The following is a 13,201-nucleotide window of genomic DNA, read 5'->3' on the forward strand; positions in this document are numbered from 1 at the left end:
AGTTCCAATTCTCCATGTGCCAGTAACAGAAACTATCAACATAGATAACTTTCTGGAACTCACAGCCTCTATTTGAGGTCATACAGTTACTTTAACATTTATTGTACCTGCTAGGTCACTCTGTGGCAAAAGTGGCAGTTCAGTCAGTTCAGTCGCTCAGTCATGTCTGACTCTTTGCAATCCCATGGACTGCAGCATGCCAGGCTTCCCTGTCCATCACTAGCTCCCGAAGCTTGCTCAAACTCAGGTCCATCAAGTCAGTGATGCCAAATGAGATGTAAAATTATTCTGAATTTCTGAACCCCCCAAAGAGCCACATCCTTTGGATGAAGCCACAGGAACTCAGCAGAGTGCCGAAGAACAGGCCTCTGGCTCTTACAATAACGTCATGTGGTGACTATAGTAACAATGCTACAACTAACAGAGAGTTTCCTCAAAGCCTACAGACTTCTCAAGACAATTCCTCTTTTCAATAGGTCTCCATAAAATGAATTGCATAATTTGAAAAAAACGAGCATCTTGCTTAATTTCTCCCTATTCTCCACTAAAACTGAAAAAGGAAAATGGCAATTGTCAGGGAAAATAAACCAATATTTTCTTTGAAAGATATATATTCTAAACATGTATTTTAAGAAAAAATTTACATAAGTACAGACCATTCTTCATTTCTAAGTCCGTTAAAAGAAGCAATCACCTGTATATTTAAGAAAGCCATGTAATCTATTTTGCGTGGGAACTCCACAGAGATTTTTAGACAAATAAAAATATGTATATATATGTGTGTGTGTGTGTGTGTGTGTGTGTGTGTGTGTGTCTGGAGAGACATAATCCTTAGGATATTTCATAAATAAAAAATCAAGGATTCTAAACCAAAAGCCAGTAAATTCAATAATAGTGAATTCAACAATTTCTCAGAAATAAAATTCCCTTACTGTAATTTCAATCCACTTCTTATAATCTTCTGGTTCAAGCAGAAATTCTGGCAGTACATGAGAAATACAAGCTCCTTGAGCACTAAAATAAAAAAAAAGAAAAAACAAATTATTATAGAATACTCACAATCCATCTATCACTTGCATTTGAACTTTAATGAAATTATTTCAATGTCATATAGTTTATACATGTACTGAATTTTAATTTTAAAATTTAAAATTTATATAATTTTAAAACTTCCCTTACCAATGAAATGTGCATATGATGTCTCCTTCAGAGAATCAATAATGAGAAATAACTTACTAAATGTCTATAACCATACACATACACATTTACATGCTAATGGGACATAGAGAGTTATATGACTTGGACCCTATTGTCAAGACCATTTTATTGCTGTTATAATATTACAAAACTGAAAAATACCTGCAAAAAGTTTGAATACAATAAAACATTTATTAGATAGATCATTAGTTATCCTATGTTCATTGAATGCCTATCACCACATACGCCTTAATATATTATAATAACATAAACCATCGCCTATTTTTCCAGAATATATCCAAAAATTGCAGCCTCTTTGATTATATAAACTTGTAGTATCTGAAATGGCAAATATCTACTTACATTATTTTATACATTTAAAAGCATATACATGTATATACTTTATCATATTTTATAGTATGTTTTTTTCACTGTCACATTTCTTGAAATACTTCTAACAAAAGTCTTCATATGCATGTACACTATTACAAGAACCACTTTATAGACCTCTAATATAATTTTAGCAGGAGTGTTTCCCAGTGGGATTTTGGGTGTCACTAACTCATTTAGTGAGCAGAGAACACTGCTTACTATAAGCATTTAACAGAGACTTTTCCATTAGCATTTTACAGAGAATGCCAGATCTAGTACTTAACTCTTTAAACACCCTCAGCAGCTTGCAGTCCTGTAACTAGTGACAAGCGGGAAAAAGAAAAAGCAGAAAGATTATGCTGAAAGCTCAAACCTTGAAGATAACACAGATGAAAGAAAAGAGGTAGGGCCTTTTTGTGGGAGGTGAGGCAGAGAGCATGGTTCCAGAGTTGTCAAGTGTGCTGTGGTCCAGGGCTAGAGAAAGCTATTGGAAGAAATCATGCTACAAACATAAAGCTCCTTTGTTTGGAAAATAAATGTCATTTCTTCTCTTCTCATTTCCCATCTCCATTTACATTATTCCTATGAATCTTCATTACACTGGAATTACTATAGGTTTAAATAAAATCTAATTTTAATGGTACACCACTACTTAGCAGAAGTAGCCACACTAAAGTCTATGTAAGAACTCAGTGAGAGGGTGCCCCAATAACTTGAAATCCTAGAGGTAAAACAAAGACAACAACTCAGAGACTTATGAAGAAACTGTAATACTTCTTTGCATGCAAAGCCAAGACAGGATCTGAGGAGAAAATAGGCACTTCTATCAAATGCAGCTGAGAGGCTAAGGAAAACTATCAGGGAACCACTAAACTGAGACTTGCTTTAAGAGGGAGACCACGGGGTATTCATTTGAATATTCCACAGTGCTCACCAGAGAGTAGGCCCTCAGAAACAAATTGAGGCTGAAGAATGCATTTTTGCATTATTAAACGCAAGGCAACAAGCCCCAAATGGAGCTGCTTATACTAAACCCCATGCCACCAAATCAAGACTGAATTAGTTTTGGCTCCCATAGAAATGGAATTGTAAACCAATCAGGAATCGCCTGATCAGCACTAGTTAGGTCACTTGCCTGATAGACCTGCCATCCCCTAAAGGAAAGTAAACTTGGAATAACTAATCTTTTATTTATTTATTTATTTTTGCTGTAAGGGTAGAAAATTTTTTCTTTCTTCCCTTCTAAATTTGTCAGCTTGTGTAATAACCAAATTGACATAGGACAGATTAATAGGGAACAAAACAAATTTAACTACATAACTGTGAAGTGAAGTGAAAGTCGCTCAGTCGTGTCTAACTCTGTGCGATATCTCTTGCCCTGTATACCTCTTCAGAGCTCCCTTCTCTCTGCTAGACTGAATGCTGACTAACTGATGAATTGCTGAAAGCCAGTAAGATCTTCCCAGGTGGTGCTAGCGGTAAAGAACACGCTCGCCAATGCAGGAGACACAGCTTTGATCCCTGGGTTGGGATGATACCCTGGAGGAGGGCATGGCAACCCACTCCAATATTCTTGCCTGGAGAAGCCCATGGACAGAGGAGCCTGCTAGGCTATGGTTCACAGGGTCACAAAGAGTCAGACAAGATTGATGTGACTTAGCATAGCAGTAAGAACTTTAAAATTTACTCAGCTGAATTGTCTTGCTGCTTCATTTTTTAAACATAGAAATATTTAGTTTGTAAAGTATGATCCATACATTGTTCTTCTTTTTAAATTTCACTTTATTTTTAATTGGAGGATAATTACTTTACAATATTGTGATGGTTTCTGCCATACATCAAAGGAATCACCATAGATGTACACATGCCCCCTTCTCTCTTAAACCTCCCTCCCACCTCCCTCCCCATCCTACCCCTCTAGGTTGTGACAGGGCACTGATTTTGGGTTCCCTGTGCATACAGCAAATTCCCACTGGCTACTTTGTTCTTTAACGGCGCTTTATAGAGACTGTTATGAAGTGAGGGGTAATAGAATAAGCCACGCTAAAATATGGCTCTTTTGCATACTGATTAATTTGGAAAAACTGCAGACAGGAGAAAATCTGAAAACAGAGAAAAGTTCTCCATTTGTAAGGGAAATCTAGATTTATAAACAAAATTCACATTAGAAAGGGGGACTGTACCAGGAAGAGAGCTATTACCAGGGATAACTTTCTCACCCATGAGACCTATATACATGGCAGAGTAAGCTTTCGTTACCAAACATTGCCTCCTCTCATCTTTCAGTAAATCCCACCCCCCCACCCCCCTGCCTTACCCTTTGAAGCCCTAGACCCTTAAACACCTTAGGTCAGGACTGCATACAAATTTCAATATTCTGGCTGCCTTCTGAGTCATATCTTTGTGATAATTAGTTTCCCTCCTCTGTATGAGTCTCGTTTCATTCTTTTCATTTTTAATATATCTCAAGGCCTAATTTCATCAATTGATAAGACAATATTTACAATTATCTTTTGCCAATAGATTTTATGTGTGGTCAGTAGTTTTATAGAATTGACTCTCCATTGATTTGATTACATTTTACATTTGATTACATTTATGCAAAGTTTTCTATGTGAATCTTCTTCTGGGTTCACACTGAGTAGAACAAAACAAAATTAATTGAAATGACTTATTAAAATTTAAACTTAATCTGCAAAATTATACTTTCTCATTTACCACATAAAACATATAATTTTACTTGTACAAAAGTTCTCACTCGCTGACATCAAATTTACATGGGGAACCTAATAACATTTATGATTATTCTGAACTTTAATACATTTATTTCCATAATAAAACATATACACACATCTTGGATTAACGGCCCAATTTTATTACCCATACTGTCATTCTCTAAATGTTGAAGAATTTTATTATAGTCAACATATACTGATAGGCATGTATTTGCTGATAAAAGAGCAATAAATTTGAATAACTTGGCTTTAATGCCAAAATTATTCTTCCATACCTGCATCCTCATACCATAAAATGTCAAACAGAAACTACTCATGTTAATGTTAACACTACTGGGAGCTGTGCCAATAACAATGCTCCAAGAATACCATGATGATCACAAGTGCATAGAGTTTAATGATGCTATCAGAAAACTCTGATTTTTATAATGCACAAACAATAAGGATTTATTTAAATATCCAGACTTCTGTTTTTGTTCACATTTAACATTCCATTAGATTTTAAAAGCAAAACTAAACTTCTAAAATAATGGCATTATGATTTTTGCCTTATTGAATTAGAGCATTTTTATGGAATGAATCATCAAGGACCAAGTGTAGGAAGTGGTAAAATTAAAAGACAAGTCATGTGTTTTCTGTTTTAAACTCATAAAAATTTAAATAAAGTTCCCATTTTACCTCATAAAGAGACACCTGAACAACCTTACAGACTGGAAGAAAATATTTGCAAATGATGCAACAAACTAAAACTTAATTTCCAAAATATACAAACAACTCCTACAACTCACTAACAACATTAAAAAAAAAAAACCACCTCAATTGAAAAATGGGCAGAAGACCTAAATAGATAATTCTTCAAAGAAGACACAGATGGCCAACAGACACCTGGAAAGATGTTCATAATCGCTAATTATTAGAGAATTAGAGAAATGCAAATAAAAACTACAATGAGATATCACCTCATACCAGTCAGAATGGACATCATTAAAAAGTCTATAAATAATAAATGTTGGAGAGGGATTGGAGAATAGGGAACCGTCCTACATTCATGGTGGGAATGTAAATTGGTAGCCCCACTATGGAAAACAGCTCTTCAAAAAAGTAAAACTAAAGTTGTCATACGATCCAGCAATCCTAGTCCTGGGCCTATATCTAAAAGTGAAAGTCGCTCAGTCATGTCAGACTCTTTGTGACCCCATGCACTATAGTCCACGGAATTCTCAAGGCCAGAATACTGGAGTGGGTAGCCTGTCCCTTCTCCAGGGGATCTTTCCAACCCAGGGATCGAACAAAGGTCTCCCACATTGCAGGTGGATTCTTTACCAGCTAAGCCACAAGGGAAGCCCAAGAATACTGGAGTGGTAGCCTATCCCTTCTCCAGGGGGTCTTCCTGACCCAGGAATTGAACCTGGGTCTTTTGCATTGTAGGCGGATTCTTGACCAACTGAACTATCAGGGAAGCCTATACCTAGACAAAACTAAATTTAAAAAAGTACATGTGTCCCAGTGTTCATTGTAGCACTACTTACAATAGCCAAAACATGTAAACAACCTAAATGTTCATTAAAAGATGAATAAACAAAACATGGAATATACATATATATATATATATATATATATATATATATGTATGTATATACTTACACAATGGAATATTAGTCAGGAATAAAAAGAATGAAAGTGCAAGTCGTTCAGTCATTCCCAAATCTTTGTGACCACATGGACTTAGTCCATGAAATTCTCAAGGCCAGAATACTGGAGTGGGTAGCCTTTCCCTTCTCCAGAGGATCTTCCCAGCCCAGGCATTGAACTCAGGTCTCTCACATTGCAGGTGGATTCTTTACCAGCTGAGCCACAAGGGAAGTCCAAGAATATTGGAGTAGGTAGCCTATCCCTTCTCCAGCAGATCTTCTTGACCCAGGAATCGAACCGGGGTCTCTTGCATTGCAGGCAGATTCTTTACCAACTGAGCTATGAGGGAAGCCCTAAAAAGAATGAAATAATGCCCTTTGCAGCATACATGAATGGAAATAGAGATTATCATCCTAAGTGAAGTAAGTGAGAAAGATAAAGACAAATATAATGAACATATCTATGAAACAGAAACAGACTCATAGACATAGAGAATAAACTTGTGTTTTCCAAAGCAGGGATAGGGAGGGAAGGATTGGGAGTTTGAGATTAGTAGATAAAAACTATTGTATATACAATGGATAAGCAACAAGGTTCTACTATATATCACAGGGAACTATATTCAATATCCTGTGATAAACCATAATGGAAAAGAATATGGAATATACATATATATGCATATATATATATATGAGTCACTTTGTTGTATAGGAGAAATTAACACAGCACTGTAAATCAACTTCAATAACATTTAAAAAAAATAAAAATTAAAAAAAGACATCTTTGATAAATACTTGTTTTCTGGCATTTTTTTTTAATGATTTTTTAATAGTCTCCCTATAACTGTTTATTAGAATGTGAATATATTCCAAATCAGTAACTTTAAAAAAAAAATCAAGTTACAGAGCATGCATAAAATACAAAGTAGGGATTTACAAGGAGATGGTAGTATCTTAATAACCAATATACCAAAATAATAAAATGGCTACAGAGGAAAACTAAATCAACAGCAATGCCTTTCGTGCGCCTCACGTCATGAGCACTGCAAAAGACAGAAAATTAACTACGGAACACAGCAATCTAGGCAAGCCCACACACATGTATATTTTGGGGATATTCCACCATCCTGAATACTATCAGTTTAGTTGACACAACTTTCAGACACTTCAGAGTTAAGTGCTTAATATTATCCACAAAAAAATAAAACTAAATATTAGTGTGCACATTTCGGAATGAAAAATGAGCTGCTCTATTGATTTCAATAACGTAGTGGAAGAAAACTCTCAGGTTTGTACAATGCCTAAATGCATTCTATTTAAACTCAAGGTACTGTTTCATCTTACGTACTAAAAGAATACATGCCTTTAAGTGGTACCACTTGAGCAGAAATTAACCTCTCTTGTATTCTTTAGACATACTGAAACCAGATATTTAACTGGACTATATTCCATAATATACTACAAAACTCAAAAATCAGCATTGTTAAAATAATTATCCATGCATGCTGGTGGCTATGGTGGTAAAACTAGGTTGCATTTACTGGAAAGTTTTAAGACAAAATTAACAATTCGCCTTCGGATACTAAGAGCATTAAACCAGTTATTGCCTGAGCAATAAAATGCCACATTACTGCTGGGAAATTAGATAAGTTAAATGACTTGGGCTGCCTGATTACCGTAACAGAGGCACCTCAGATGGAATTCCACCAGTCTCTCCAGTTCGCAGCCTGCCAGGCAGCATTGTGTAACTTATGGCCTCATAACCATGCTACTACTGAAATCATCACAGTCTTTTGTGTTTATTAAGATAATTCTTGTCCAGAAAAAAGTGTTTGCCCCTCTGTAATCAACTTTGATGTTTACAAAAATTAAAAAACAAATTTACTAAACCACATAACCCTATTGAGGCATTTTAGAAACTGACTTCCAGAATTATGGAAAATGTATAAGCTCTCAAAATTCTGCTATGTTTATAGGGCAATTCTTAGATTTATGGAAATATACTCTGTACTGAGAGGAGAGTATGTTAATTATCAGCTGCCCTGTGGCAAAATGATAGCTTATTTCTACAGTCTTCTTAATTTGATTTAATCAAGACCAATAGGTCTGAACTTCAAGGGATCAAGTTCTATTATGTCCTACAGTGACAGCTTCCATGATGAAAAGTAAACAGTAATTGAGGAATCCAAACATTCAGCTTATTAAACTAAGGCTAGTGAAGCCATAGCATGAAAAAAAGCTGCAGTCATTTGGAACAAATGGATGTTTTCATAAAGCTAAAGTCAAAAGACTTAAGACATGGAAAAATTCATAAGTATGAGGAAGTAATAAACACAAAAATGATCACAAGAATTACAAATAAATTTAAATCTCAGACCTGGGAATTGGACTATACACACCCTCCTAGGAGAGAAGAGAAACGCCTTATATGTTCTGACAGCACTGCAACTTTGGCTTGTTTTCAGTGGTTGGTGGAACATGATAGGAACCACATTGTTGCCTGGAGACATGTCATTTTCCTGTCTGTCTGACATTTGCTTCTGAGAAACAATGCGGTATATCTCTGTCAAGATTATCTGAAAACCAGCTTCCACATTTGTAGAGTCTAGAGCAGATGTCTCAGTGAATGACAAACCATTTTCTTCTGCAAAAGCTCTTGCTTTATCTGCAGGAACTGCCCTGAGATGGCGCAAATCACTCTTATTGCCCACAGGCATGATAACAATATTACTATCAGCGTGATCTCTCAGTTCTTTTAGCCATCGCTCTACATTTTCATATGTGAGATGTTTAGCAATGTCATAAGCCAATAAGGCAACTACAGCTCCACAATAGTATGCTGATGTTGTACCGTGGTACTGTTCTTGCCCTGCCAAGTCCCGTGTCTGTACCTTTATTGTTTTCCCATCAACCTGGATGCTTCTTGTTGCAAACTCTACTCCAATGGTGTTCTTGCTTTCAAGATTAAACTCATTTCAAGTAAATCGAGACGGGAGATTACTCTTTCCAACACCAGAATCTCCAGTAAGGACAGCTTTGAAGAGGTAGTTGTACTCGTCGCCAGGGTGAGCATTGCGCGGCCTAGAAGTGAAGGGCTGGGAGCAGCAGTGGTACCGGTGGGACCCGGGGGCGTCACAGCAGGGGTAACCTGAGCACCGAGCCTCAGCTGCCAGACCCAGTAAAGAACCCCTCAAAGATTTTTTTTCTCATGTGCACCATTTTTTTGATGTGCACTTGTGCACCAAGTCCTTACTGAATCTGTTGCAATATTGCTTCTGCTTTATGTCTTTTGGTTCTTAGGTCCCCAACCAGGGATTGAGCCAGCACACCCTTGCACTGGAAAGTGAAGTCTTAACCACTGGACTGCCAAGGAAGTCCCTTCTGGCATTCTTGTATCAACAAAACATTTATTTCTAATAGATGAAGAGATTTTTAAAATATTCTATTTCCTGAAATATCACAATGGTTACCATACTGGAATAATTTAAGAAAACATTTTGGCATATCAAAGCCATGGATCATAATTTAAATTAATAATAAAAATCTGTTATGGGTCATCTAATATACATTTTATTATCTATATTATTTTAAAAAATAATTTATTTGGCTCTACCAGGTCTTAGTTCTGGCATGTGAACTCTTAGTTGCAGTATGTAGGATCTAGTTTCATGACTAGGAATTGAACCCTGGCCCCCTGCATTGGGAGCGTGGAGTCTTAGCATTGAACCACCAGGGAAGTCTCTATTTCTAATACTTTTTATCAATCAAAGAAGTTTAGTAATTATCATCATCAACTTTACAGATACTGAAATTGGATCTTAAACACGTTAAGTATTAATAACTCATGCAAAGTCATAAAAGTACAAAAAAGTTACAATTTAAGCTTTCATCTGTCTGATTCAAAAGTCATATGCTTTTAATCTACACTTCAGTGTACTGTTCCAGAATCACTTCTTTATGCTGTTGCTCAGAAATACTGGTATAAATTTTCAAAGAGAAAAGAAGTGAAATCACAAATGAAATTAAGTTTATGTATAAAGGGAAGAGGGTTAATTTTTCTAAGTATATTTTTTAGTATATGAACAATTTACTTTAAAAATCAATGAGTCCAACAGACTGGGAATGGTTCTGAAAACAATGGTATCTCATTGCAAGTGAGGTTTATGAAGAGTTTTTAACATGGGGAAAAGTTTAAGTTTAAAAAAAGCAGGATTCCAATATGTTTGGAAGGTGGGTGGGTGGGGCTTCCTTGGTGGCTCAGTGGTAACAAATCCACCTGCCAATGCAGGAGACACAGGTTCGACCCCTGGTCTGGGAATATTCCACATACCTCGGAGCAACTAAGCCCATGTGTCACAACTATTGAGCCTATGCTCCAGAGCTTGGGAACCACAACTACCCAGCCCATGCACTGCAACCACTAAAGTCCATGAGCTCTAGAGCTCATACTCTGCAACAAGAGAAGCCACCTCAATGAGAAGTCCACACACTGCAACTAGAGAGAAGCCCTCTGAAATGAGAGAAAAGCTCATGCAGCAATGAAGACCCAATACAGCCAAAAATAAAATAAATAAATAAAAATTTAAAAATATGTTTGGAAGGAAATTTCAACTAAGAAATAAATACCATAAACTTGACTTGAAGGAAATATAGTAAAATGTTAACCAAAGTTAAAAAAATAGTCAATGAAATTAGAAAGTAACAGTTACAGAAGCTTTATTTTATGTGATATCCTACTTTACAGTTTCAATGTAGGATACATGATGTTTATATTCTGCTTTTATATTTTTATATTATAGAAATTACAAATTACAAATTTTATTTTTTCAATGAAAATCACATTATAAAAATGATTACTGAATATAAACAAATGAAATTATATCAAAGGATATTAGGCACTGTATTAGTCAACTCAGGCTATCATAAGAGAATACCACAGGCTGGGTCTCTTGCACAACAGAAATTTATTTTCTCACAATTCTAGAGGCAAGAATTCCAAGAATAAGCAAGGTGCCAACCAATTCTGTTTCTGGTGAGACCTCTCTTCCTTAGGAGACAGCTTCGGGTCCCACCTTTATGACACCATTAACCATAATTACATCAAAAAGGCCCTATCTCCAAACACAGTCACACTGGGGGTTAGGGCTTCAACAAGTGTGAACTTTGGGGAGACATAATTCATTCCATAACAGGCACAAAAGACAGAAAACCTTAAGCATATTATTTCAAATATAGAAATATAAATTTATTGTAAAATATAACTCACTTACATGACATTAAAAAAAAATAGAAGACATAGTGTATTATTGTGGTCTGACGTACGTGCTTCCAAAAGTCATATGTTAAAACCCTAACCCTCAGTATTTCAGAATGTTGACTGCATTGGGAGTTAAGGCCTTTAAAGAGGTAATTAAGGTAAAAGGAAGCCCTCAGACTGGGCCCACACACAATCTGACTGGTGTCCTTATAAGAATACGGAGTTTAGACACACAGAGAGACACCAGGGATTTATGCACACAGAGGAAAGACCATGTGGATATAGAGAGAAGGCGTCTGTCTGCAAGCCAAGCCAGAGGCCTCAGAAGAGAATCAGTTTGCAGACACCTTGATCTTGTACTTCAAAGTTCCAAAACTGTGAGAAAAAATTTCTATTGTTTAAGGCTTCTAGTCTGTGGTATTTTGTTATGGTTTCTCTAGCAAACTAACAGATATTATGGAATAAAAGCCTTAAAAGTTATTTTTAAGACTTTATGGTTTAACATTATACATAGTGTTCAATGTACGGCAGTCATAGTATTATACACCCTACCTTTCTCCCACTTGACCCTTTCTTACTGCTTATACTTCTTTTAGAATGCAAATTCACTACCTTTTCTCCTTTTAGTCTTAAATTTTATATTTCACAAAAGTTTCCATACCGTTTTATGACTGTCCTGAGATCCAATTTCAAGGTTTTATTCCTTTCACTACATAAGTTTAAAAAGCAAATCTCTGTGAGAGACAATATTAATAAATAAATATTTAATGAACTTGGCTCCATTCCATGTTATCAATGACCCTGGGTGTTAGAGATGCCAGATGAATCAGAGATGCTTCCTGTCCTCAGCATGCTTACATATTAATGGGATACACAGATTCATGAGTAAGTCAGTGGTGTTCAAAGTAATTTATATAGTTATACACAAATGTGCTGTTTTCCTTAACTGACAGCATCTTTCTCATTCTCCCACCCAGACTGGTTGTAGAGGAACAGGGTGGAATGTAGTCTTGGATCTTCACATATCTTAGTCTCTTCTACCTTGAACAGTCTCTTTACAGCAACTTTGTTCTTTGGGATAGACAGTCAAAATTTCAGACCTTCCCATCCCCCCAACAAGATGGCATCTGGGAAGAGCAAATAAAGTGTCAATTTCAGGTTGCCTAACTTTTGTGAGTTTCTTCTAAAGCTATGTATATAATTTTTGTAATTTGAATTTGATATTATTTTATAAAGGAAGGATCTCCACATTGTGTAAGGCCTCTCAGAATGTGGGTCAGCCCTGAAGTGGGCTTCCAAGAGGTAGGGGAGAGGGACTCGTGTATCTGCATGCATATGGCATTACTTTTATGGATCCTCAGTCTCTTTGGCAATGACCTCCCTCTCCACCTGGAGCCTAGTTGACATGTGGCCATCTGCTGCTGAGGCCTGAGATGGGGATCTTGAACCTCTCCTCTTAGTCCCACCCAGAACCAAAAGGGTCTCTCATAACTGCTCCAGTCACTTCCTAGTCGTCACATGTTTTTCATTAATACTGTGGCTGCAGAAACAGCCATCTCCTACTCTTCTGCCTGTTCAGTGGAGTCCCTCTGATTCAGTCAGCCTCCATAACAGATTGCCTGTGTTTTAACTCAGTCACCTTCAGTGACTTTGAAACTCCTATATCCCTTTTAAGCGACAAGAAACTTAAGCCAGTTTTGGTTACTGACATATTAGTAACAGCCTAAGACACAAAGAAAAAATATTTTGTCCAGTACCATCTAATTTTTAAGACTATAGTATTGTTAGGGACTGAAAAATTCTGATCTGGAAATTAAAAAAAAAAACAACTGAACATCAAATCTTTCATTTGCATTCCTATTGTAAGTTTCCTCTTCTTACCCTCCACCCCCATCTCTGCCAAAGAAGGTGAATGAACATCTCTGGCCAACTATGGAGTAGATTCCATATACAAAGTAGCAACATATAAAAACACAATATTATATTTCAAAATATATTATTTATTTCAT

At 36.3% G+C, this 13,201-nt stretch overlaps 1 protein-coding gene and 1 pseudogene across 1 annotated transcript in view; both read right to left on the reverse strand.

Moving 5' to 3' along the window:
* CFAP47 (cilia and flagella associated protein 47) overlaps window positions 1-13,201 on the reverse strand; it is a 493,129-nt gene that overhangs the window by 298,464 nt on the left and 181,464 nt on the right. Inside the window, exon 31 of the mRNA XM_081563532.1 lies at window positions 933-1,014. Within this exon, the coding sequence (XP_081419658.1) occupies window positions 933-1,014 (82 nt within the window). The remainder of the gene's footprint in view (window positions 1-932; window positions 1,015-13,201) is intronic.
* Window positions 8,360-13,086, reverse strand: LOC145536497 (ras-related protein Rab-11A pseudogene; annotated as a pseudogene).

This window comes from Giraffa tippelskirchi, chromosome X (assembly GCF_054371585.1).
Source record: "Giraffa tippelskirchi isolate mGirTip1 chromosome X, T2T-mGirTip1v1.2.pri, whole genome shotgun sequence".
NCBI classification, from domain to species: Eukaryota; Metazoa; Chordata; class Mammalia; order Artiodactyla; family Giraffidae; genus Giraffa; species Giraffa tippelskirchi.